The sequence below is a fragment of the Rutilus rutilus genome (assembly GCF_951802725.1).
Source record: "Rutilus rutilus genome assembly, chromosome: 15".
NCBI lineage: Eukaryota > Metazoa > Chordata > Actinopteri > Cypriniformes > Leuciscidae > Rutilus > Rutilus rutilus.
In genome coordinates, this window is record NC_140220.1 from 34,170,712 (window position 1) to 34,193,176 (window position 22,465).

Here is a 22,465-nt window from a genome sequence, read left to right on the forward strand (position 1 = left end):
CACACATGACCAGCGTCGGCCAATAGTGAGCCTACGTTCTGACGTACAACCCAGAAGCGCTGCGCTGTTACACTACGTGAACTCACTCAGAGGCCCACACAGAAGAAAATGAATAGTTGAATAAAGTCGTTATTTTTTTGGGGGGGGGGGGGGGTTTGCGCACAAAAAGTATTCTCGTCGCTTAATAAACTTATGGTTGAGCCACTGTAGTCACTTGGACTATTTTAAATATTGTCTTTATTAACTTTCTGGGCCGGCAAGTGTCAATTACATAGAAGCCTATGGAGTGAGACAGCTCTCGGATTTAATCAAAAATATCTTAATTTGCCTTCCGAAGATGAACGAAAGTCTTACAGGGTTGGAACAACATGAGGGTGAGTAATTACTGAGAGAATTTGGGTGAACTAACCCTTTAAGAACTTGACCATAAAGAGGGTCTTTCATAATTTCATAATAAAAAAAAACAATGATGTTTCCTGGGGTCAACGGGTCTTTCGGGTCTTCCAACAATCAGACACCCACACCCAGGCGACCCAGCCGGGGTTGATCAAGTCCCGACTTGTTTCCAGGTAGCACTACCCCACCCACAGCTCTCCTCTCCTGACCCAGAGCAATCTTAAAGCAAATTCCTCTGCTTCTGTGCCCCTTTGTAAACTGGCCCCATTGATGCCCGGCAAATTATAGGCCCTGCAGAGCAACTGGGCTACTACCTCAGTAGGCCCGCACCTTGCTTGCTAGCCATTACTTCGGCACTCTTGATCTAGCTCTACGTACTTGGTTCTCTAACTGTCATTGGCCTCCTCTATACGGTCCTCCCAGGGAACTGCAAGTAAGGATAATCTGCTAGGATTCTGAGATCAGCACCATATCTGGCCTTAGCGATGTTATGGCAACAGTTTCTGGAAACTTAAAGGGATAGTTCACCCAAAAATGAAAATTATGTCATCATTTACTCACCCTCAAGGTGTTTCAAACCTGTAAGTATTTCTTTTTTCTGCTGAACACAAAAGAAGATATTTTGAAATAATGTTTCACCTGTTTGGTTACAGACATTTTCAAAATATCTTCTTTTGTGTTCAGCAGAAAAAAGAAATTCTTACAGGTTTGAAACACCTTGAGGGTGAGTAAATGATGACAGAATTTTCATTTTTGGGTGAACTATCCCTTTAAGTTGCTTCCCCAGGTCGACTTTCAGCTCCCAGTCCTGTGCTGTTGTTAGCAGGCCAGATGAGGTGGTCCTAACTGCTGGTGATACCTTCTCCCCAGCCCTGACAAAAGTGATGGTCTTCTCCGCTGAGCGTAGGCGCTTGCAGTGGATGATCCCCCTGTAGATGGTGTCTGCAATGGCTTTGTCATTACAATTTGTCATTACGCCAACGATAGCGTCACTACATCCTTGACAGCCTGGATTAAGAATTTTACCCGGTGATGCTTGGATTTCCAGAGCTCAGCCCAGGTGATATTACGTTGTACTACTTGTTACCACCTTGTCCAGTCTCCCTGCTGCCGCATCCCAAACATCCTGCTGGCTCGCACTTTCTCAAGCGATTCTTGTACCTCATCTTGGAGCTGAGATCTCTTGTCCTTCCTCCCTGGCTGCTGATAGGGAGTTTCAGCTTGTTGTTTCACACGTATAAGGCGATGCTGCACAGGTATTCCCAGCCACTTCTGTAAGAACCTATTGATCCTCCTCTCAAAGCCCTCCATTGTGGAGATCGGGACCTTGTAAACTAAGGCGGCTAAAATCGAACATCTTCCCCAGGCTACTATCTAGTTTTTTCATGATGGATGGTATCTGAGTGTTGCAAAGTGTGAAGCAGAATTTGTCGGTGACCATCCCTTCCTTCAACACCAGGGATCTGGATTTTTCCAGCTTGAAGCTCATGTACACCCAAGGTCATGAGCTCTTCAGGATCCATCTACTCCCTGGGACAGATGCTATTGTCACTATTAGGTCATCCATGAAAGCCCTAATCGATGGTTGTCGGACGCTAGACTTTAAGAGGGGACCTCTACAGTGCTCCTCTGCAGACTTCACAAGCATGTTCATGGCAAGTGCGAAAAGGATCACTGAAATGGTGCATCCAGTGATAATTCATTTCCTGAGGTCATGCCACTCCAAAGTAGTGGACCTAGAGGAGAATCTTAGGCTAAAACCGTAGTAGTAGTCTAAGATAAGGTTCATGAACTTGGCTGGGGTATGGTACTGGTTCAGAGCCACTTCTACCAGCTTGTGAGGTATGGATCCATAGGCGTTTGCAAAGTCCCACCACAGCACCACCAGGTCCCCCTTGCTCTCCCGGACCTCCATGATCAGCTGGTCACCACACCTGTGTGCTCTATACACCCTGGTACCTTCAGGATTCCTCCTTTCAACTGAATGAATTCTCTAGGAGGTAGTCTATAAGACGCCTAGCAACTGCAATATTACGGTTTTGTTTTTTTGTTTTTGATCAAATGTCTGGTGAGCATAACTTCTTTTAAAAAATAAATTTAAAAAATCGTAACAACAAAGTACTAGTGTACATATCCCTTCAGGAAGGTGAGCAGCACTTATTTTTAGCCCAGAGTCTGCAGGTAACTTCAGCCTACAGTTATTTCAAAGTTATTTTAAAGCACATATGGATAAAGTTCACTGCAAAATGTCTCATTTACATAACCAACCTGCTTTAAACTAGCACCTCATTCAGTCATACAGCAGACAGAACCTAATAACCTCTTTCGGTAGACCCGTCATCTAAAAATGACCTTTTCCCGTTAGGCTCTTTCAAAAAGATTTATGTGGGTTTTGTTTATCCTGTTCACGGAAGATTGGTATCCTCTAATGTGTAATTCTTACCCCGCCTTAGGCAGAAGGTCGGAGTACTCGTGAGGAGAGGTGGTCTCTGGGAAATTGCAGAGGATTGCGAGCCGGTGCTGGAGCATCTCTGAGCCGTGGTAAGTGAAGAGAATGTCCAATGCCTGCACGTTACTCTCCTGGGAGAGAAAGAGACGAGATGAGAGGAACACGATTGATAGAGATAATTAATTAATAGACGATTTATGAGACGGAACCAACTACGGACAGCTTTATGCTCTGCAGTAATATATCCAACATTACAAAGACCCAGAAGCCTTTGCATTGGGCAGGTGACCATATTTCAAACATTACACTTTAAAATACTCACAGAATATGAGGGGAATCCATATTTTACGCCACACGCTAGTGAGGCGCACACACTTATCCACAAAACAGTGAAATGGTGACTATAACTCACGCCGCGGGACGCTCATACTCACACTCACGTCATGGGCGGAGAACAAAGGAAGAGAGATTTACCCTTGCGTACGTTCTTGCTGACAGAACAATATTCTGATTGCGGAACTTCTTGAAAAACTCAGCATCAAATCGCTGCTCTGCCGCATGAGGTCCACCCAGGATCTCCTGCAGAACATAAAAGAAGAGACAGAGAGAAAGAAAGAAAGCAAAACAAACATGAGAGTTCAGGAGAGGGTCTCACATGTGTATGTCTGAGGTAAATCCTCCCAGTCCACACTGCTGACATTTATCACTTTGACATTTACAATTACAGCCTTTAAGTTGACAGGGCCGCCGTGTGTATGTGTGTGCACGTGTGTGCACGTGTGTGTTTAATGTCGCAGAGGTCTGGTTACATTCAGAACTATTCCCATAGAAATCAATTACACATGAAGACCCTGACAAAGGCCATCCATCACAGTACGAGCAGGACATTAACTATGCGATAGGATGAAACGATAGACACACTCCTGCTGATGACTTTTAGATTGCAACAAAGCATTAAAATATGAACACACATGAGCACTTTATTCATAAAAAGACGAGCGGAAATTATTTAGATAATTTAAATAACTAACTATCTAAATCAAAGTCACAACATTTGTTGTGGATATATGTTTTCAGAATACTTCAGAAGGTGGTTTGCATCATTTTATATAAATTTCAATAAAAACGTCAAAGTCAGCCTAGTTTGAAATGACACCCTTTGATCCTTAGAATTAAGCAGGCTGCTTTTGTTACTGTGCCTTTAAGACTTCTATATGGAAATTACCTTGGTTATAATTGGCTAGCCTCCACATACCAGCATAAATCACATCAAGGGATTAGAATGACAGATGCTGAATACTAAATAGATGTTGACAGGGTAAAAAAAATGAACTATCTGCCAAAAGTGTGTGAATTGGGAAAAATGTATTGAACATAAATAATTATCCATTTTCCCCCCTTGTGGATAGTGTCACATAGTATACTAAGTATGTATAATATGTATGTGCACATATTACTACATTATTATTAGTATAGCCATTTCATAATGTCAAATCTCTCATAAAAACATTGAAACACTTGTATTGGTGGCTTAATGCGAGTAACAGCTCACATGCAACGCAAAAATACAATTCTTATCAAGTTTTTTTCCCCAGTTAAAATATAAAAAAAAAATTATTGTAAGTATAAAAAAGTAAAAAACTTTTTTTTGTTGAAAAAAATGCATCTATATCCGGAATCCAATCTCTGAAAACAAGTCTATTTTATGCAGTGCTTCTCAAGTCAATTTATCTTGTTCTACAGATTTTTTAATTAGTCCAAAAAGACTAATTAAAAACTCCTTGAGAAGTCTTCTTTGTAGTGTGTGTTGCCACAGAGTTTTAAAGGGGGGGAAAAAGCATCCTTGATAAACTATCAGAGCGATAAGTGTTCATTTTGGATTATGGGTACTGATAAGTAAATTAGGGTAGTATAAGTGTTTAATATGTAAATTAGGTAGGTTAAGGTGATGTAATTAAAATTATGACTTTTGAATGAGCCGTTTTTGCAGCTTAGCTTTGGTCTGTTTGGACTGGGGAGGAAACTTTGCATTGTAAAAGGTTTCTACATTGAGCAAGGGAAATCCTTTTTTCCATGACATGTCCCTTTTAAAGCCAAATTATGGTAGTTTAAAGCTTTATTTAATACAAAAGTACAAGTTTGGAGAGTGTTACCTCATAAGTGGCCAAGCGGTCCAGATAGCAGAGAAGCTTCAGTCTACTTCTGCAGAGCTCCTTCTGCTCTAGAGTCAGTCTGAAAGAGCATGACATCAACAAGATTAAACATGCAAACGCAGTCGTATCTGGAGCTTATCGGCATACATCTACTTCAGAGAGCCACCACTAATATCCATGAAAACGGTGGAATGAAATAAAGCTTCGCACACTCTGAGGGAGGGGTGGAGGGTTTGACAGACATGTATGTAGAGGCTTACAGATATAATGAAAGGCATTACAAGGAAATACGGATGAATGGGACAATTTGAGATTGAAGGAAAAAAGCGGACGAAACAGTGCTGAAAGGGTAGTGAGCCATTATAGACCCAGATTAGGTCATCAAAGACAGGCTAATGTGAGGCGACCGCTGCCTGATTGCCTGGATGCCCATGCGAGCGCGCGCGTGTATCAGTCAGCGTGAAAATCCACAGAAGGCAATTACAATCTCATCTCATTCTCCCTGCATTACTGCGGAAACCTGAGCATCCCGTTGTATGCGAATGAGACCCGCGCACACGGACAGATCATCGGACTGGGGGAGAATATTGAACTGCAGGATGTTATCGCAATGCAAACATGATAAAAGGAGATTGAAAGAATAGCCTAGGCATAAACACACTCGCCTGTGAAAGCTTAGAGCACTTCTTTTTCCAGCCTCCACACTCTACAGCAATTCTATTTCAGACATACTGATTGTAATGAAACTAAAGCAGAATTCAATGCCGTGTCAAGGGTTTATGCATGGCTTGACTGTAGAAGAAGCATTTTAAAAGCGTGCAGCATTGGTACGCTGCTGTCAGTTCACTTAAAAACTAGTGTGCTGAAGGTCGCTCATCTTTAAAGAGTCAAAACGTTACATACCGACTATTGACAACATCAAACTTAAAAAAATCTAATAAAATCAAAACTATTAGAACCATTTAAGGATGTGTAAAAAAAAAATATAAATAATGTCATGATTGCATAGCAGGCTGTTTTAGAGAGGAGAAAAGGAATTGGCTATTGATTTGTCACAGGATAAAATGTAGTTATAAAAAAAGGTGCACTGGTTTGAAATGACTAACATTTCTTACTAAATATACAGCAGTTTAATGCCTTAATACTTATCGTCTTAAATTCAGACCAATATTCCAACAAAACAAAAAGTCATTAGATAGTGGAGCTTAATCACAGAAACAGTTTAAAACATCACATCAATAGAGCAATTAACAAGACGCATGCTAATTGGCAAAATATCTAAGGTGGTACTGATGCGATGCGTCATTTAATTTCAAGCAACACTGCATTTTTGCCTCAAAGCCCACTTAACTTAAGAGTTTGAGGCTTGAGTCTTTCTAGCCTCAAATTGAAGACAATATCTAAGACTTTAAATACTATAAGATATTTAAGTTTTTATAAACTAACTTACTTTTATAAAGTGTATATATATATACAGTGAGGAAAATAAGTATTTGAACACCCTGCTATTTTGCAAGTTCTCCCACTTGGAAATCATGGAGGGGTCTGAAATTGTCATCGTAGGTGCATGTCCACTGTGAGAGACATAATCTAAAAAAAAAAATCCAGAAATCACAGTATATGATTTTTTAACTATTTATTTGTATGATACAGCTGCAAATAAGTATTTGAACACCTGTCTATCAGCTAGAATTCTGACCCTCAAAGACCTGTTAGTCTGCCTTTAAAATGTCCACCTCCACTCCATTTATTATCCTAAATTAGATGCACCTGTTTGAGGTCGTTAGCTGCATAAAGACACCTGTCCACCCCATACAATCAGTAAGAATCCAACTACTAACATGGCCAAGACCAAAGAGCTGTCCAAAGACACTAGAGACAAAATTGTACACCTCCACAAGGCTGGAAAGGGCTACGCGGAAATTGCCAAGCAGCTTGGTGAAAAAAGGTCCACTGTTGGAGCAATCATTAGAAAATGGAAGAAGCTAAACATGACTGTCAATCTCCCTCGGACTGGGGCTCCATGCAAGATCTCACCTCGTGGGGTCTCAATGATCCTAAGAAAGGTGAGAAATCAGCCCAGAACTACACGGGAGGAGCTGGTCAATGACCTGAAAAGAGCTGGGACCACCGTTTCCAAGGTTACTGTTGGTAATACACTAAGACGTCATGGTTTGAAATCATGCATGGCACGGAAGGTTCCCCTGCTTAAACCAGCACATGTCAAGGCCCGTCTTAAGTTTGCCAATGACCATTTGGATGATCCAGAGGAGTCATGGGAGAAAGTCCAGTCAGATGAGACCAAAATAGAACTTTTTGGTCATAATTCCACTAAACGTGTTTGGAGGAAGAAGAATGATGAGTACCATCCCAAGAACACCATCCCTACTGTGAAGCATGGGGGTGGTAGCATCATGCTTTGGGGATGTTTTTCTGCACATGGGACAGGGCGACTGCACTGTATTAAGGAGAGGATGACCGGGGCCATGTATTGCGAGATTTTGGGGAACAACCTCCTTCCCTCAGTTAGAGCATTGAAGATGGGTCGAGGCTGGGTCTTCCAACATGACAATGACCCGAAGCACACAGCCAGGATAACCAAGGAGTGGCTCTGTAAGAAGCATATCAAGGTTCTGGCGTGGCCTAGCCAGTCTCCAGACCTAAACCCAATAGAGAATCTTTGGAGGGAGCTCAAACTCCGTGTTTCTCAGCGACAGCCCAGAAACCTGACTGATCTAGAGAAGATCTGTGTGGAGGAGTGGGCCAAAATCCCTCCTGCAGTGTGTGCAAACCTGGTGAAAAACTACAGGAAACGTTTGACCTCTGTAATTGCAAACAAAGGCTACTGTACCAAATATTAACATTGATTTTCTCAGGTGTTCAAATACTTATTTGCAGCTGTATCATACAAATAAATAGTTAAAAAATCATACATTGTGATTTCTGGGTTTTTTTGGGGGGGGATTATGTCTCTCACAGTGGACATGCACCTACGATGACAATTTCAGACCCCTCCATGATTTCCAAGTGGGAGAACTTGCAAAATAGCAGGGTGTTCAAATACTTATTTTCCTCACTGTATATATATATATGTGTGTGTATGTATGTATGTATATGTATATGTACATACCGACATACGTACATACCCATACACACACACATATATACATATACACATACATACACATGTATGTATATGTATATGTATTTATGTGTGGGTGTGTGTGTATGGGTATGTAGGTATGTCGTATGTACACATACACATGTATATGTATATGTATATGTATATGTATATGTACAGTGCAATGCATAAGTGAATACACCCATGCTAAAGTTGACTAAAAAGAGGAATAAAAAATCATATTTTGGAAATTGAACTTAATGCCTTAATTAAAAAAATTAGGAAAAATCCAACCTTTAAGGACACCAATTTTCTTTGTGAATGAATAATGTATCGTAAATAAATAAATGTTCTTCCTTAAAATACATGGTGCATAAGTGAGTACACCCCTATGTTAAATTCCCATAGAGGCAGGCAGATTTTTATTTTTAAGTATTTTTTTAAATATTTTTTTAGGATACTATGCATCCTGATAAAGTTCCCTTGGCCTCTGGAATTAAAATAGCCCCACATCATCACATAGCCTTCACCATACCTAGAGATTGGCATGGTTTTATTTCAGTTAGCCTAATAGCTAGTTTGATTTGCATTGAGAGATGATCTTATGGAAAGTACCCCATGCCAATCTCTAGGTATGGTGAAGGCTATGTGATGATGTGGGGCTATTTTAATTCCAAAGGCCAAGGGAACTTTATCAGGATGCATAGTATCCTAAAAAAAAAATTTAAAAAATACTTAAAAATAAAAATCTGCCTGCCTCTATGGGAATTTAACATAGGGGTGTACTCACTTATGCACCATGTATTTTAAGGAAGAACATTTATTTATTTACGATACATTATTCATTCACAAAGAAAATTGGTGTCCTTAAAGGTTGGATTTTTCCTAATTTTTTAAATTAAGGCATTAAGTTCAATTTCCAAAATATGATTTTTTATTCCTCTTTTTAGTCAACTTTAGCATGGGTGTATTCACTTATGCATTGCACTGTATGTATATGTACATACCGACATACGTACATACCTACATACCCACACATATACACATGTATATATATGTATATGTATATGTATATATGTGTGGGTGTATGTGTTTGGGTATGTATGTCGGTATATACACATACACATATGTATGTATGTATGTATGTATGTATGTATGTGTGTGTGTGTGTGTGTGTGTGTGTGTGTGTGTGTGTGTGTGTGTGTGTGTATGTATGTATGTATGTATGTATGTATGTATGTATGTATGTATGTATGTATGTATGTGTATATATATATATATATATATATAGATATATAGATATATAGATATAGATAGATATAGATATAGACTTCAGACATTTTAATGCTAATTTAACTAAGGTCAAATGATAGCTAGAAAAAGTGTAAGCCCAAATAAAGTGGGAGAAATGGTGAGAGAGAGACTAATCAACAATAAAGATGGATTAAAAAGACCACTCATAATTCAGCATGCAAATTGTAATAAAGAGACAACCAATCACAGCTAAACAGGTCAATATTACCATGAATACTGAACGGTCAATGAAATCTTCAGAGCAAACATGTTTACAAACGGGTCATGTTGCTGGCAAAAAGAAAAAATATCACGATATCTTGTTCCAGCTTTTTAAATAAGTGTATGCAGCTTTCAATCGAACCCATGAATCTGGCATTTGTTAGTCAGAAACATATGAAATAGTTAGGGTTACAAATTATGAACAATAAATCTAAAATAACTACATCTGAAGTCAAAATTACAAAAGATTTTCACATAAATGAATCACTTCTACATGGTATTTAACAAAGAAGTTTTAGTTTTCATCAAGCAAAACCTGAGAGAGATTAACTTTACACAAACATAACGGTTTAATTTGACCATAGTTTCAGTAATATAATGTACAGTGCTTGTGATATGTCTCAAAAACTATTACTCAGATTGTTATGCTGATAATATAATTTGCAAAGAAGAATACCGCAAAACAGAAGCATTGTCACTAGTGGTTTCAGACCCCCATTCCCTTTTAATTTAACATTTTATAAGGTTTTAAAAAGGCAGCACACATAAGGCTGAAATGGTCTTGAAAACTGTAGTAGATCTGAAAGCAGTCTGTGCTGCAGCTGAATTAACTGCAGGCGGTGTCGTCTTCAACAGAGAATATCGCTGCAAGACTGAAGCCTGATTGACAGGCAGACATTGTTAAGGGGAATCACTATCAAAATATGTAACTGTGATGGTAAAAGAAGAAGAGCATTGAACTTTCTATTGCTTTCTAACAAACACACACACACACACCTCTTCAACTAAACCCAGCGGTCTGATCGATACCACCCCATTGCTATAATGGTGGCGTAGTTAAAAAGAAATTAACAGAATGATGATTGTCTTTTTTGCTGTTGCATTACCACAGCTGAATGTCAGGAGAAACTGAAGTGCACCCCATTAGAGTCGCTCTCTCTTTCTCAATGTTGATGTGCCTGTCTATGTCACTCTTTATCTTCTTTCTCCATCGCTTTTATCTTCTCTTTCGCTCGCTAAATGCCTTTGTTTCTCTTTTTCTATCTGTCCCGCCACCATTTCCCCTTTTTTTCCACTGGTTTTCTCTCGGTCAATCGCTCTTTCTCCCTCGATGGAGTGAAAAGGACATCATGCATCATACAGACAGACAGACACACTCATAAACAGCCATATTAACACACACATTAAATATGCTGACTGCATAAAAACAAACAGCCTGAGGAGTAAACACACAAACACACACACACACTCTGGTGTCAAACCGCTGGCGGAAGCGTACAGTAATTAAGTGCAAATTAGATACAGTTCTGTGTGATATGCATGAAGAGAAGTGTGTGTGCGCGCGCTTAACTGAGTTATGCTATGAAAAATTAGGCAATTTTTTGTGTGTGTAAACAAGTGTGTTTTGATTAGTGCAGTGTTTACAGCAAATGTTAGCCAATCTATGATTTTTTTTGTTGTTTATATCTTCCTCCCTCCACCCTATCGAGTGTGTGAGCGTTCGTAATTTGTGTTCAACCGAGGGCTCTTTCATTAGGGCCTCCTGGGCAAAGGAGGCTTTAATTTTATCCTACACCTCTTCCTCTCGCTTCTCTTTATCTGTCTCCCGCTCTTTCTCTCCCTTCCCATCTGTGTTGTCTCCAAGATCTCTTCCACTGAATGTAACTTCCTCATGAGCTTTATGAAGACATCCACTAGGGGTGGGTCACATCCAACAACCAACTAGCGCATTAGTGAGGTCGACTAGTTTATCTGTACGTTTTTTTTTCTTTCTTTCTTTCTTTTTATCATTACATTTTAGCGGTGGTGCTTTAATTAGCATGCTGAGAGCATGCTGTGCTTTAGCTCTTGGGCAGATTGCACGGTAAAACTATTCAGGATAATTCAGTTTTAAAAAGTTATTAAGTCAAATTAAAAAATAGTCCAACTTTTGAAGATGCCATGAAATTTAAATATGAGTTTTGTGGCTTTTAGTACCATCTATATGCTAGTGAGTGCTAGTTTTCAAACTAGGGTGCGAGGATCCCCAGGGCGCCACAAGGGTCTATGGAAAATTTGCGAGGATAAAAAAAAAAAGATTTAACAAAATTGCAATGTCAAAAATATCAAGTTAAGTTATTTATGTTTAACATAATATTTTTTAATACCAAATAAAGGTACACTTTCAAAAATTCTAAAATGTTTCCATTTCGGTTTATACAAATCAAAACTGTATCTATACATTGATTTGTTTACCAATTTATCCAAAAATAAATAAATCTACAAACTAAGTTTATACATCTAAAATCACTCTAATAGTGGACAGAAACAAAATATAGACCCTGCAATGCATCATTCAAAAATATTTCAAGTAAATAATTTCCAAGATAATATTTTAATAATTTTCTTTGCTTTAAGGCGAGACACGGCAGTCAAAAACATCGTTTTTTTTTTTTTTTTTTTTCACTGGTCAATTTTGAGATTTTGGGATATTTGTCTTCAATAACGTTTTCTTTCAGACTTGTGGTGAAAAAAAGTCTGAAATACACATTTAGGTCTTTATTTTACTACACTTTGTCTATTTGCGTCTGTAGATTTCTCCTAAATTCAACAAAAGTTGGCGTTGTTAATCATCCCGCTGCTCCGCGATCGCTGTCTGCACCCTGTCATCACATATACCGTTGGAAAGCTCTCTCTCTCCTGTACAATGCTGTCGGATCCAAATATGGTCATTTCCTTTTTATCAGCAACTAATCGTGAAAGTAAAATGGGGCATTTAACTCTAAAAGCGAAATCTCATTGGCTGATGTCAATTTCTGACAGCGTGATTGGTTCAGATGCATCACTTGACGTGCTCTGACATTTCCAGAGTGTGTTTTTGACTGTTTTTCTCTGGGGTTCTGTTCAGTTGATAATGTTATGTAAGTTTTGATGCGTTTTAGGTTGTTTGTATTGTTGATTGCTAATGATTTGATAAGATATTTTGTCTGTAAATAGTTGTTTCCACTAAAAAAGTATGAATTTTTACAATACAAATCTTTAAAGGCCGTTTTCTCAAAATGTTTTTTTTCTCATACTCCGAGCCAGAAATCTCCACTTTAGCAGCACTTACTGCTGTATTCCTGCACTTTCCAGTTGTATTCCTATCTATATTCTTAATGTTTTTACAGAGGAGTTTGTTCATATATCGTTCAGATTCTGATTTATACAACATTTTATACCTAAAAACGGGGCGAAACTGGATTTTTCTGTCTTTTCTGATTAACGGAGTGATAAAAAGAGATATCCAAAATCCCCTCTGTAAAAACCTTTGACTCTAATATGTCAACAAAATGAAACAAGAATTTTGAATCTGGCTTTGTCCAATGTTCAGATTTCTCCTCTGGAAATATATGTAAATTAGCGCATAATAGCTAATTTGCATATTTAAACATAAATATATAACTTGTAATACAAAATATATTTGTCTTAATGTCAGTAATCAACTGGGGAAGTTTCATGCTGATATCTATTAGTTAATTTTTTTTTCGTATTCACCTGGGGTGTCTCCCCTTAATAAAGTGACAAATTAAAAGACAATTATTTGTTTAATTATTCTAACTCCATAAATTATTTCCCTTATATAGTTTAAAATGGATCTTTATTCATGATTAGCTGCCTTCACATTTCATTCCCTCTCAAGGGGATTATAATTTTTGGTCTGAAAGGCATCAGAAAGCTCTGTACTCCTAAAAGTTGGAAAAAATAAATGTTATAAATGTACACATTCAAACAGCCTATTTAAAAAGGGCTTCCTCTAAACAGCTGTTTAAGCTGTGTGTGTGTGTGTGTGTGTGTGTGTGTGTGTGTGTGTGTGTGTGTGTGTGTGTGTGTGTGTGTGTGTGTGTGTGTGTGTGTGTGTGTGTGTGTGTGTGTGTGTGTGTGTGTGTGTGTGTGTGTGTGTGTGTGTGTGTGTGAGTGTGCGAGTGTGAGTGTGTGTGTGTATTACATTACAAGGATAGTAAAACCTGAGGTCACCTACACTGTGGGGACCAGCCAGCAGTCCCCACAAGGAAAATTGATTAATAAACAAACTAAAATTGTAAACTAAATATAAAAACGTTCTGTGTGATGGGTAGGTTTAGGGGTAGGGTTAGTGTAAGCGGATAGAATATACAGTTCTATGGAGAGTCCCCACAAAGATAGCGAAACCGAGTTTGTGTGTGTGTGTGTGTGTGTGTGTGTGTGTGTGTGTGTGTGTGTGTGTGTGTGTGTGTGTGTGTGTGTGTGTGTGTGTGTGTGTGTGTGTGTGTGTGTGTGTGTGTGTGTGTGTGTGTGTGTGCCCTTGTTTATATTACATTGTGGGGACCAAATGTCCCCATAAGAATAGTAAAACCTGAGATCACCTACATTGTGGGGACCAGCCAGCGGTCCCCACTTTTCAAAAGGCTTATAAATCACACAGGATGAGTTGTTTTGAGAAAGTAAAAATGCAGAATGTTTCCTGTGATGGGTAGGTTTAGGGGTAGGGTTAGTGTAAGGGGACAGAATATACAGTTTGTACAGTATAAAAACCATTACGTCTATGGAGAGTCCCCACAAAGATAGTGAACCAGACGTGTGTGTGTGTGTGTGTGTGTGTGTGTGTGTGTGTGTGTGTGTGTGTGTGTGTGTGTGTGTGTGTGTGTGTATGTGTGTGTGTGTGTGCCTACTTGCTAAATTCCACTCTTTTGAGGAGCTCCTGTCTCTTCTTGGCTTCTCTCTCTTTTCTTTGCTCCATCTCTTCCTCCATGGACAAGAAGTCTTCATATGAAGCATCGTCCAAGTCCAAATCACCTGGCAAGATGAATCTACGCAAGATACATCCTGGTTAACAAACACAGCCAAAGAGGAGATCTGCAAATCTGTAGATCTGTGTGAGTGAATCACACACACCTGCCCCGGTCTTCCCCATCCCCGATGGCGATCAATGCTTCAAGGTCAGTTCCTTTCAGGCCGTACTTCAGGAGCTCTTTGGCCGCATCCACGTTCTCTGGAACCCTCTCCACACACTCATGCAGCACCCATGATCTTTTCTTTATCTTACTCTGTGAAAAAAAAAAAATAAGATATCGTTAATATAGTCCAAGTGACTCCAGTGGCTCAATCTTAATCTCAATCTCAATCGCTGTGCAATAGAAAGCATCCTGACCAACTGTGCTACAGTGTGGTATGGGAGCTGTTCTGTTGCAGAGCGCAAGGCACTGCAGCGGGTGGTGAAAACCGCCCAGCGCATCACTGGGGCTCCACTACCTGCCATCGAGCACATCCAGAGGAAACGCTGTCTGCATCGAGCTCGCAGCATCCTTAAGGACTCCTCTCACCCAGCCCACAGACTGTTTTCTCTCCTGCCTTCCGGCAGGCGTTTCAGGTGCCTCCGGACCAGGACCAGCAGACTAAAGAACAGTTTTTTCCCCAGAGCTGTCTCTTTATTAAACTCTAACCCTCATTGATCCCACTCCCCTTATATACTGATTGACTCTCCTCTCCCTCCTCACACCTGCCTCCATTTTGTTATTTGCAATACTATAATGTTCATTTGCACTGCTGACTGTTATTACAGTAACAACTGTTTACATATGCATCTTGCACTACTACCTTGACTGGAATATGCTCATTTGCACTGCCGATTGTTTATTTACAGTACCGACTGTTATATATACATTGCAATATCGTACCTTAACTGTAATATGCAATTACTTTCCACTGCACTTTCACTCGGATAGCTTCTGTCCAAACTTTATTTGCACTACTTTAAATCCATTGTTATACTGCTCATTAGCCTAACTTATACATATATCTATTTGTAAAATTCTGTTTATAGTAATATCCATCTGTATATTATGCTCACATTCTGTTTATAGTAACAGCCATCTGTATATATATTCATAGTACATATCTATCTGTAAAATTATGTTTATAGTAACAGCCATCTGTATATTATATTCAGTACATATCTATCTGTAAACATTCTGTTTATAGTAATAGCCATCTGTATATTATTATATTCAGTACATATCTAGCTGTAAATTCTGTTCACAGTAATAGTTATCTGTATATTATATTCATAGGACAATCTATCTGTAAATTTTTGTTTATAATAGTATTCAACTCTATATTTATTCAGTACATATCCATGTTCTGCACTTATGAACCACTGTATATCCTGCACTTGCTGCTATTGCACTTCTGGTTAGACCTAAACTGCATTTCGTTGCCTTGTACCTGTACTTGTGTAATGACAATAAAGTTGAATCTAATCTAATCTAATCTTAAGTTTATAAAGCGACGAGAATACTTTTTGTGCGCAAAAACAAACAAAAATAACGACTTTATTCCACTATTCATTTCCTTCTCTCTGGGCCTTGAGTCTTTTCACGTAGTGTTTAAGCGCAGCGCGTCTGTGTTGCACGTCACCACGTAGGCTCACTATTGGGCGACGCTGGTCATGTGTGTGATACGTGGTGACGTGCAACACAGACGCTCTACGCTTAACCCTCTGAGGTCGAAAAACGCGCCCCCGCGTTTTGCTGGATTTTTTTTACATTGTAGCACTTTAAACTTAAATTACTCCATCATTTATGGTCATACAGAAAAAATAAATATATAAAAAGAATCTGTGATATTTCTACTTTTGTATGTGTCCACTTACAATCAAATCAAAACATTGTGCTTTTGAAAAATAAAGAAAATAAACAGGGTGTGCGTTCTGCCTCTCCGTCGCGGTGAACTTTTTTTTCTTGAGCACGTCTATAAACTGAAACAAAACTCAGCGAATACTTGTCTCACATTTATGAGCCATATACCTTTATAAACATTTAAGTGTGTACTTTTAAATGATTGGATTCAAACTGAAAACAAATATTTTCTGTTTAAGTAATTTGTATAAAACCAACAAGATGTCCAGCTTCTCAAACGCTTGCTCATTACAGTTAATTTGGCCACGCCTACTCGCGCAAAAGATATTCACATGCAAATCTCCACATGGAACGCGAACGCGCTCATTACCTCAAAAACAAAACACTTCATCAGTCTCTGCTTTTCGTCGAGTTTGAAAGACGTGAGTTTACATTGGCTTTACCCCAGAAGAAGAACACGATTTCAAGACAAGAAAGATAAGGTAAGAAATTCTTACATATTAGTTTGTTATTGTTGCATAAATTTCACATTGCAGTTGAACTGTTGCTAGATATATGGTGAATATTATAATATTTAGACCCGTGTTTACTGTTACTGTGTTTGTGGATATCTGCTCAAACGTAGATATGTATATGGTAGGCCTAACCAAAATGTTTTATATTTGAGCGCGATCGCGTTTGAATGTATCATATTTTTGATCGCGATTGCGTTTGAATGTATCATATTTTTGATCGCGATCGCGTTTGAATGTATCATATTTTTGATCGCGATTGCGTTTGAATGTATCATATTTTGATCGCGATCGTGTTTGAATGCATCATATTTTGGAAAAGCAAAACGCTCCAAACGGCTTCATGTTTTTACTATTATCTCATTTCATATCATCATAACGAATGGAAACATTTGAAGTAACATGATAATCAATATATTTTTCTCTAGCTTAGTTGTTACTGAAATCTTTTTGAAAATGTATATAGGCTGCTATATTGGTATTATTTTATGCAGAACTGCGCATAGCCTATACCTACAAGGCTGGAAACATTTGTGTGAGTGTGTGTGTGTATTCTGTGAATTTTAAAAAGCAATTTTAACCAGAAAAATCTCAAATGTATTCCCAAAATCGTGCCGGCCTTTCTCTTGATATCAGTATGTTCACTTTTTTTCTTTTTTTTTCTTTTTTTTTTTCAGGGCCCAGATGCCACTGAGTCCTGCTGACTTCAACATTCACAGTACATGTCTCTGTACATGAACATGGTAAAGTGAAAATCAAACACCTTGGAAATGAAAGGTATGTACAATGTTTTTAGGAATGGCACAAATGTCTCTTTCTTTGGATCATTGTTATCAATAAGTGTTTTTTTTGTTGTGTATCTTTGGATTATGTTGTAAATAAATCCAAACAATTTTAAAAGCCATTCTTTTTTTAATCTCCTCATTCTTTGTGCAAGGTTGGTCAGAATGATGGGCCCTGATAAGCTCCTAATAGGGCCATTAGGGAGTGTCTTTGTCTTTCTCAGGTGTGGAAAGCTTGCATATTAATGAGATGATCCGCCCCTTCGCATATTGCTTTTTCACACAAAACACGTCGTAAAAATTTTAAATCAATATATTGTCTTCTCTGAATGAGCAGTCAGGGTGATTTTCACATAGTTTTAGAGCAAATATTCTAGGCTACGTGATACAATTTTCAAAAGTCTTGTGAAGAAATAATCAGTATGGGTTTCATGACCTTATTTCAGTGAGAATTTTTTTTTGTATTTTCACAAACCACGCATAAATGTCATTATCTCAAAACTACAAACTTTTACACACATGCTGTTGATATATTATTGTAGCAGAGTTTGTGCTGAATACAGTGTAATCAGACTTTAGTCATGAAAATGTCACAAGTAACAGAAATAAGCACAAATGTCAGAGCATGTCAGAACACCTCCAGGGCCCAGAAAACAGCTCAGACCTCAGAGGGTTAAACACTACGTGAAAAGTCTCGAGGCCCAGAGAGAAGGAAATGAAAAGTGGAATAAAGTCGTTATTTTTGTTTGTTTTTGCACACAAAAAGTATTCTCGTCGCTTTATAAACTTAAGATTGAGCCACTGGAGTCACTTGGACTATTTTAACGATGTCTTTAATACATTTTCTGGGCCAGCAAGTTATAGTGTCTTAGAAGCCTGTGGAGGAGTGAGCCAGCTCTCAGATTTAATCAAAAATATCTTAATTTGTGTTCCAAAGATGAACGAAGGTCTTACGGGGTTGGAACAACATGAGGGTGAGTAATTACTGACAGAATTTTCATTTTTGGGTGAACTAACCCTTTAAGACCTACTTATACTAAACACCAATTTTAGTCAGAAATGTTCAGTTTAGTCAATTTTTCACATTTTCAACAACCACAGTGCTTTGTTTTTTGGGTCATTCTCAGTGGAAAACAAGTGTTTCATGGGTTGTTTCAGTGTTACATATGTTGTGGTTACAGAACGACTCCTACCAAGTAGTCCTGAATGGAAGCGATGCTGACGGTCGATTTTCTCCACTGTCTCTGATAGACGAGATCCGAATCCAGACCATATGCTTGAGCCAGAGAGAGAGCCTCTCCATACTCCTCATTATCAATCTGTGAACACAAACACACCCACCAGATAAACCTCTACGTCTTATTAATGGTCCGTCTAAGACTCACAAAACTGTTATTGCCTGTTAATATTACAGCAACAAAGTAAATCTATAAGGATCTGAGGTATTTCACAAAATGCTGTTGTAACTTTGAGGTTGGCATATTTTATTTCACCCAATTCACATTCATCTTTCTCTCGCTTTTATTCCACAATTCCTTCTTCTGAGTGTAAGCAAGGACTGAGTTTTAAAAGCAAGAGGCTGAAGATGGGAGCGTTGAGATGTCACTATATGTAAAATGCTGTGCTCATAAATATTAATGAGCTTGTGCTGATGTTGCAAGGTAATCTTTAAGGTCTACATAATCTTCCTAGACCACTCGGTCACATAGCGTGAATTGTTATTCTTGTGAAAACCCTTATATTTGTTTATTACCGTCTATGCCTATTTTAATGGCAAAAAAAAAAACATAAGCCCCCCATGTTAAAATGCCCAATAGAAAAAAAAATACGTTTACAGCCTGGTACAAAAAGTGGTTTCGGTCTATATAGCTAATTTTGCCCTTTATGACAACTGTGTGAGGGGGTGAATTTATTTATAACTCATCCGTTTAAATTCTATTAAGCCTTTTATGTTCTGCATAATTAAGGGCGTGGCCACTTGAGTGACAGGTGGATTGCCGCCGCTGTCACTTCTAGCCGTTTGTCAGTTAGCCGTCACGTCACCTCAGCTAATCCCGCCTCTTTGCCCAGTTTCGGTTATCCAGGAGTGACACACGGTGACGCGCTGCCAAGATGGCGACGGCCGGCTCCGCCCACTTTGGGCTTCAAAAATGCTCTTCAGAAACCTACAGGGGTGATGTCACGGACACCACGTCCATTTTTAGTTTTTTTTTACAATCTGTGATTAAAGCCGATAAGTACACAGCCTTGAACCCAAAACAAGACTGCACTAATATTGTTACAGTGCTCGTCTTGTTTCATACATTTTGGATGTTTTTTTTTCATAGGGGAAGCTTTAAGATGACATACAGGTAAGATTATAAAATAATTCACAATCAATAGTTAATGTCCAGATGTTTATTTATTTGGAGAGTTCTTTATGATAAGCAGAGCAATTCTACAGTCATTCTGTCAATATAATGACTATCCCTTACAGTTTAAAGGAGTGGTATAATACCCTTTTCACAAGATGTAAAATAAGTCTCTGATGTCCCCAGAGTGTGTATGTGAAGTCTCAGCTCTAAATACCCCACAGATATTTTATATAGCATGTCAAAGTTGTCCATTTTTGAGGGTGAGCAAAAACGCACCATTTTGTGTCTGTTCCTTTAAATGCAAATGAGCTGGTGCTCGCGGCACAGGGGGCGGAGCTTCAACAGCTTGCACTCACACAGACATGCACTGAAAATTGTTCAAATGTTCAAACCGGATTAAGACAATGATGGAGAGACTCAAGAAGGGGTGACAACATGAAGAAGCAACAGGACATTTCTGAATGGTTAGTTAATGAATTTATGTAGCTATAAATCTATAAAACGTGTTCAGGGGGCGGGGTTTATGTAAATTCTAGAGTTGGTGATGTCACTAACCCGGGAGGAAGCTCGTGTAGTCCCTACCAGCCATTTGTTGTAGTCCTTAAAAAGCTATTTCTTTAAAAGCAAATATCTCCCTTTGCTTTGAACTTTGAGCATTGTAACTTTTGCAGATGTTGTTTATGCTCAAACAGCAACATTACACACTAACTAAAGTTAGAAAAGTGAAATCATAATCAACCACCCCTTTAAGTTTGGACAAGTGGGCGGTTCCACTCCGTCAGGTTGTCATAGTAACCCACCTTCCTCTGGTAGAGCTCCTCTGGCGTGGTGGACCTCAGGCTGACCAGGCGGTAGTTCTTGATGACGGTGCGCGGCCGTTTTCTGGGAGGGGCGAAACGTTCCATCTCAGTCACGTAGTACAAGCCCTGCTTCACATATCCAAAATAACGTGCCTTCGCCGAGGTCTCTTCATCCGAGTCGGAGTCATCCTCTCCATCGTCCTCTTCACCCGTCACGCTGCTCTCCAGACGAGAACGCTTATGGGCCAGCTTTACCTCACACTGAGAGGACAAAGGGATCAAAAGAAAGAGATTAAAAAGATTTGGTTGGCTGACCCAAGGACAACAAAACCTTAAAGAAAGTTTCCCGGAACAATCCTTCGATTATTTTAGAAAAAACTAAATGAGATGATTTTGATTATGGACTTGGAAGTCTAACAAACCCTGTTTCTTCAGGACACAAACACATTTCCCTGGCACTACCTGTTTGTTTCTCTCTTTCTCACTCACTGCAAAATCTATCAAACAAACTTCACACAGTCGACGCCGCAGCTGGGTGCTGCATTTCCCTATGGAGTGAGGAAACCGTCAACCGAACATACAGCCAGAATAAAACCCGACATCTCTCTAATGTTCTCACTCTCCTTTTTCCCATCCCTCTGTACTCGCCTCCAGGTTCACATCTCTCTAGCTGTGAGAGCTTTACATCAGTGCAAAGCGTCAAAAAACAATGAGGTGGAGACGGAAGAGATGAGTTTTTTTCTTATCAGAGGATGAGGAGCGGTAAAGCACTTTTATGATGATGGCCTGAAGATAGAGAGAGAGTGTCTGAATAACACGACTTCCTTTACAAAAGTAATTACTGCCATCAGCGGCTACGAATGAAAGACTGCATTCTGGATGAAGAAGCATGTTGTCACAAGGACTGATGAATGATATAATATTATATTATGTGGTGTCAATCGATTAAAAAAAAGTTAATTAAATCGCAATTTTTTCTGAAATTAATCTCGATTAATCGCACAGAACATTAAAGTTTTTAATATGTTTGTATACTGTAAAAATATTGAAAAAAGGATGCTGCGTTAATTGCATTGAATATTTGTATTAATTCATTTGTTAATTTTGACAGCCCTAATTATATTATATTATATTACAGTTCAAAAGTTTGAGTCAGGAAGAGTTTTTAAAATGTTTATGAAAGTGGTTTCTTATGCACACCAAGACTGCATTTATTTGATCAAAACAAAACAACATAAAATAACTTTTATCTCTTTCCAAATACATTTTAAAATGTGATTTATTGCTGTTATGGCATAGTGTCACATGATCCTTCTGAAATAATTCTAACTTGCTGATCTGGAGCTGAATTGATGAATAGAAAGTTCAAAATAACAGCATTTATTTGAAATAAAGAAATTGTAACAATGAATGTAATGTTCTTTACTGTCACTTTTGGTCAAATGTAATGCATCCATGTTAAAATGATTAAATATTGTATTATTAGGGAGAGGACTTAAGCAGGATGACAATCCAAAACTAGCTAAAATTAATAATGCATGTTTTTTCACACTGTTTTACACAAATTACAGGATATTAATAGGAGAATGATACTTATTCCTTTTATGTACCAATAAAACGACAAGATTTAAATACATATATAATTTACTAAATCATATGAAATACTAAAACATACTAATAAATGAAAATTATCAATATTTCAAGTTGAGTTAGTCCTGAAATCAATTAAACTTTGCTAGAGTGATTCA

At 38.5% G+C, this 22,465-nt stretch overlaps 1 protein-coding gene across 2 annotated transcripts in view; it reads right to left on the bottom strand.

Moving 5' to 3' along the window:
* Window positions 1-22,465, bottom strand: part of nbas (NBAS subunit of NRZ tethering complex) — a 201,533-nt gene that overhangs the window by 149,642 nt on the left and 29,426 nt on the right. For both annotated transcript variants that reach the window (XM_084431969.1, XM_084431968.1), the window contains exons 15-21: window positions 20,718-20,978; window positions 18,757-18,882; window positions 14,528-14,679; window positions 14,305-14,442; window positions 4,999-5,077; window positions 3,320-3,424; window positions 2,840-2,976 (exon numbers count right to left, since the gene is read on the bottom strand). In XM_084431969.1, coding sequence (XP_084288095.1) covers window positions 2,840-2,976; window positions 3,320-3,424; window positions 4,999-5,077; window positions 14,305-14,442; window positions 14,528-14,679; window positions 18,757-18,882; window positions 20,718-20,978 — 998 coding nt within the window. The remainder of the gene's footprint in view (window positions 1-2,839; window positions 2,977-3,319; window positions 3,425-4,998; window positions 5,078-14,304; window positions 14,443-14,527; window positions 14,680-18,756; window positions 18,883-20,717; window positions 20,979-22,465) is intronic.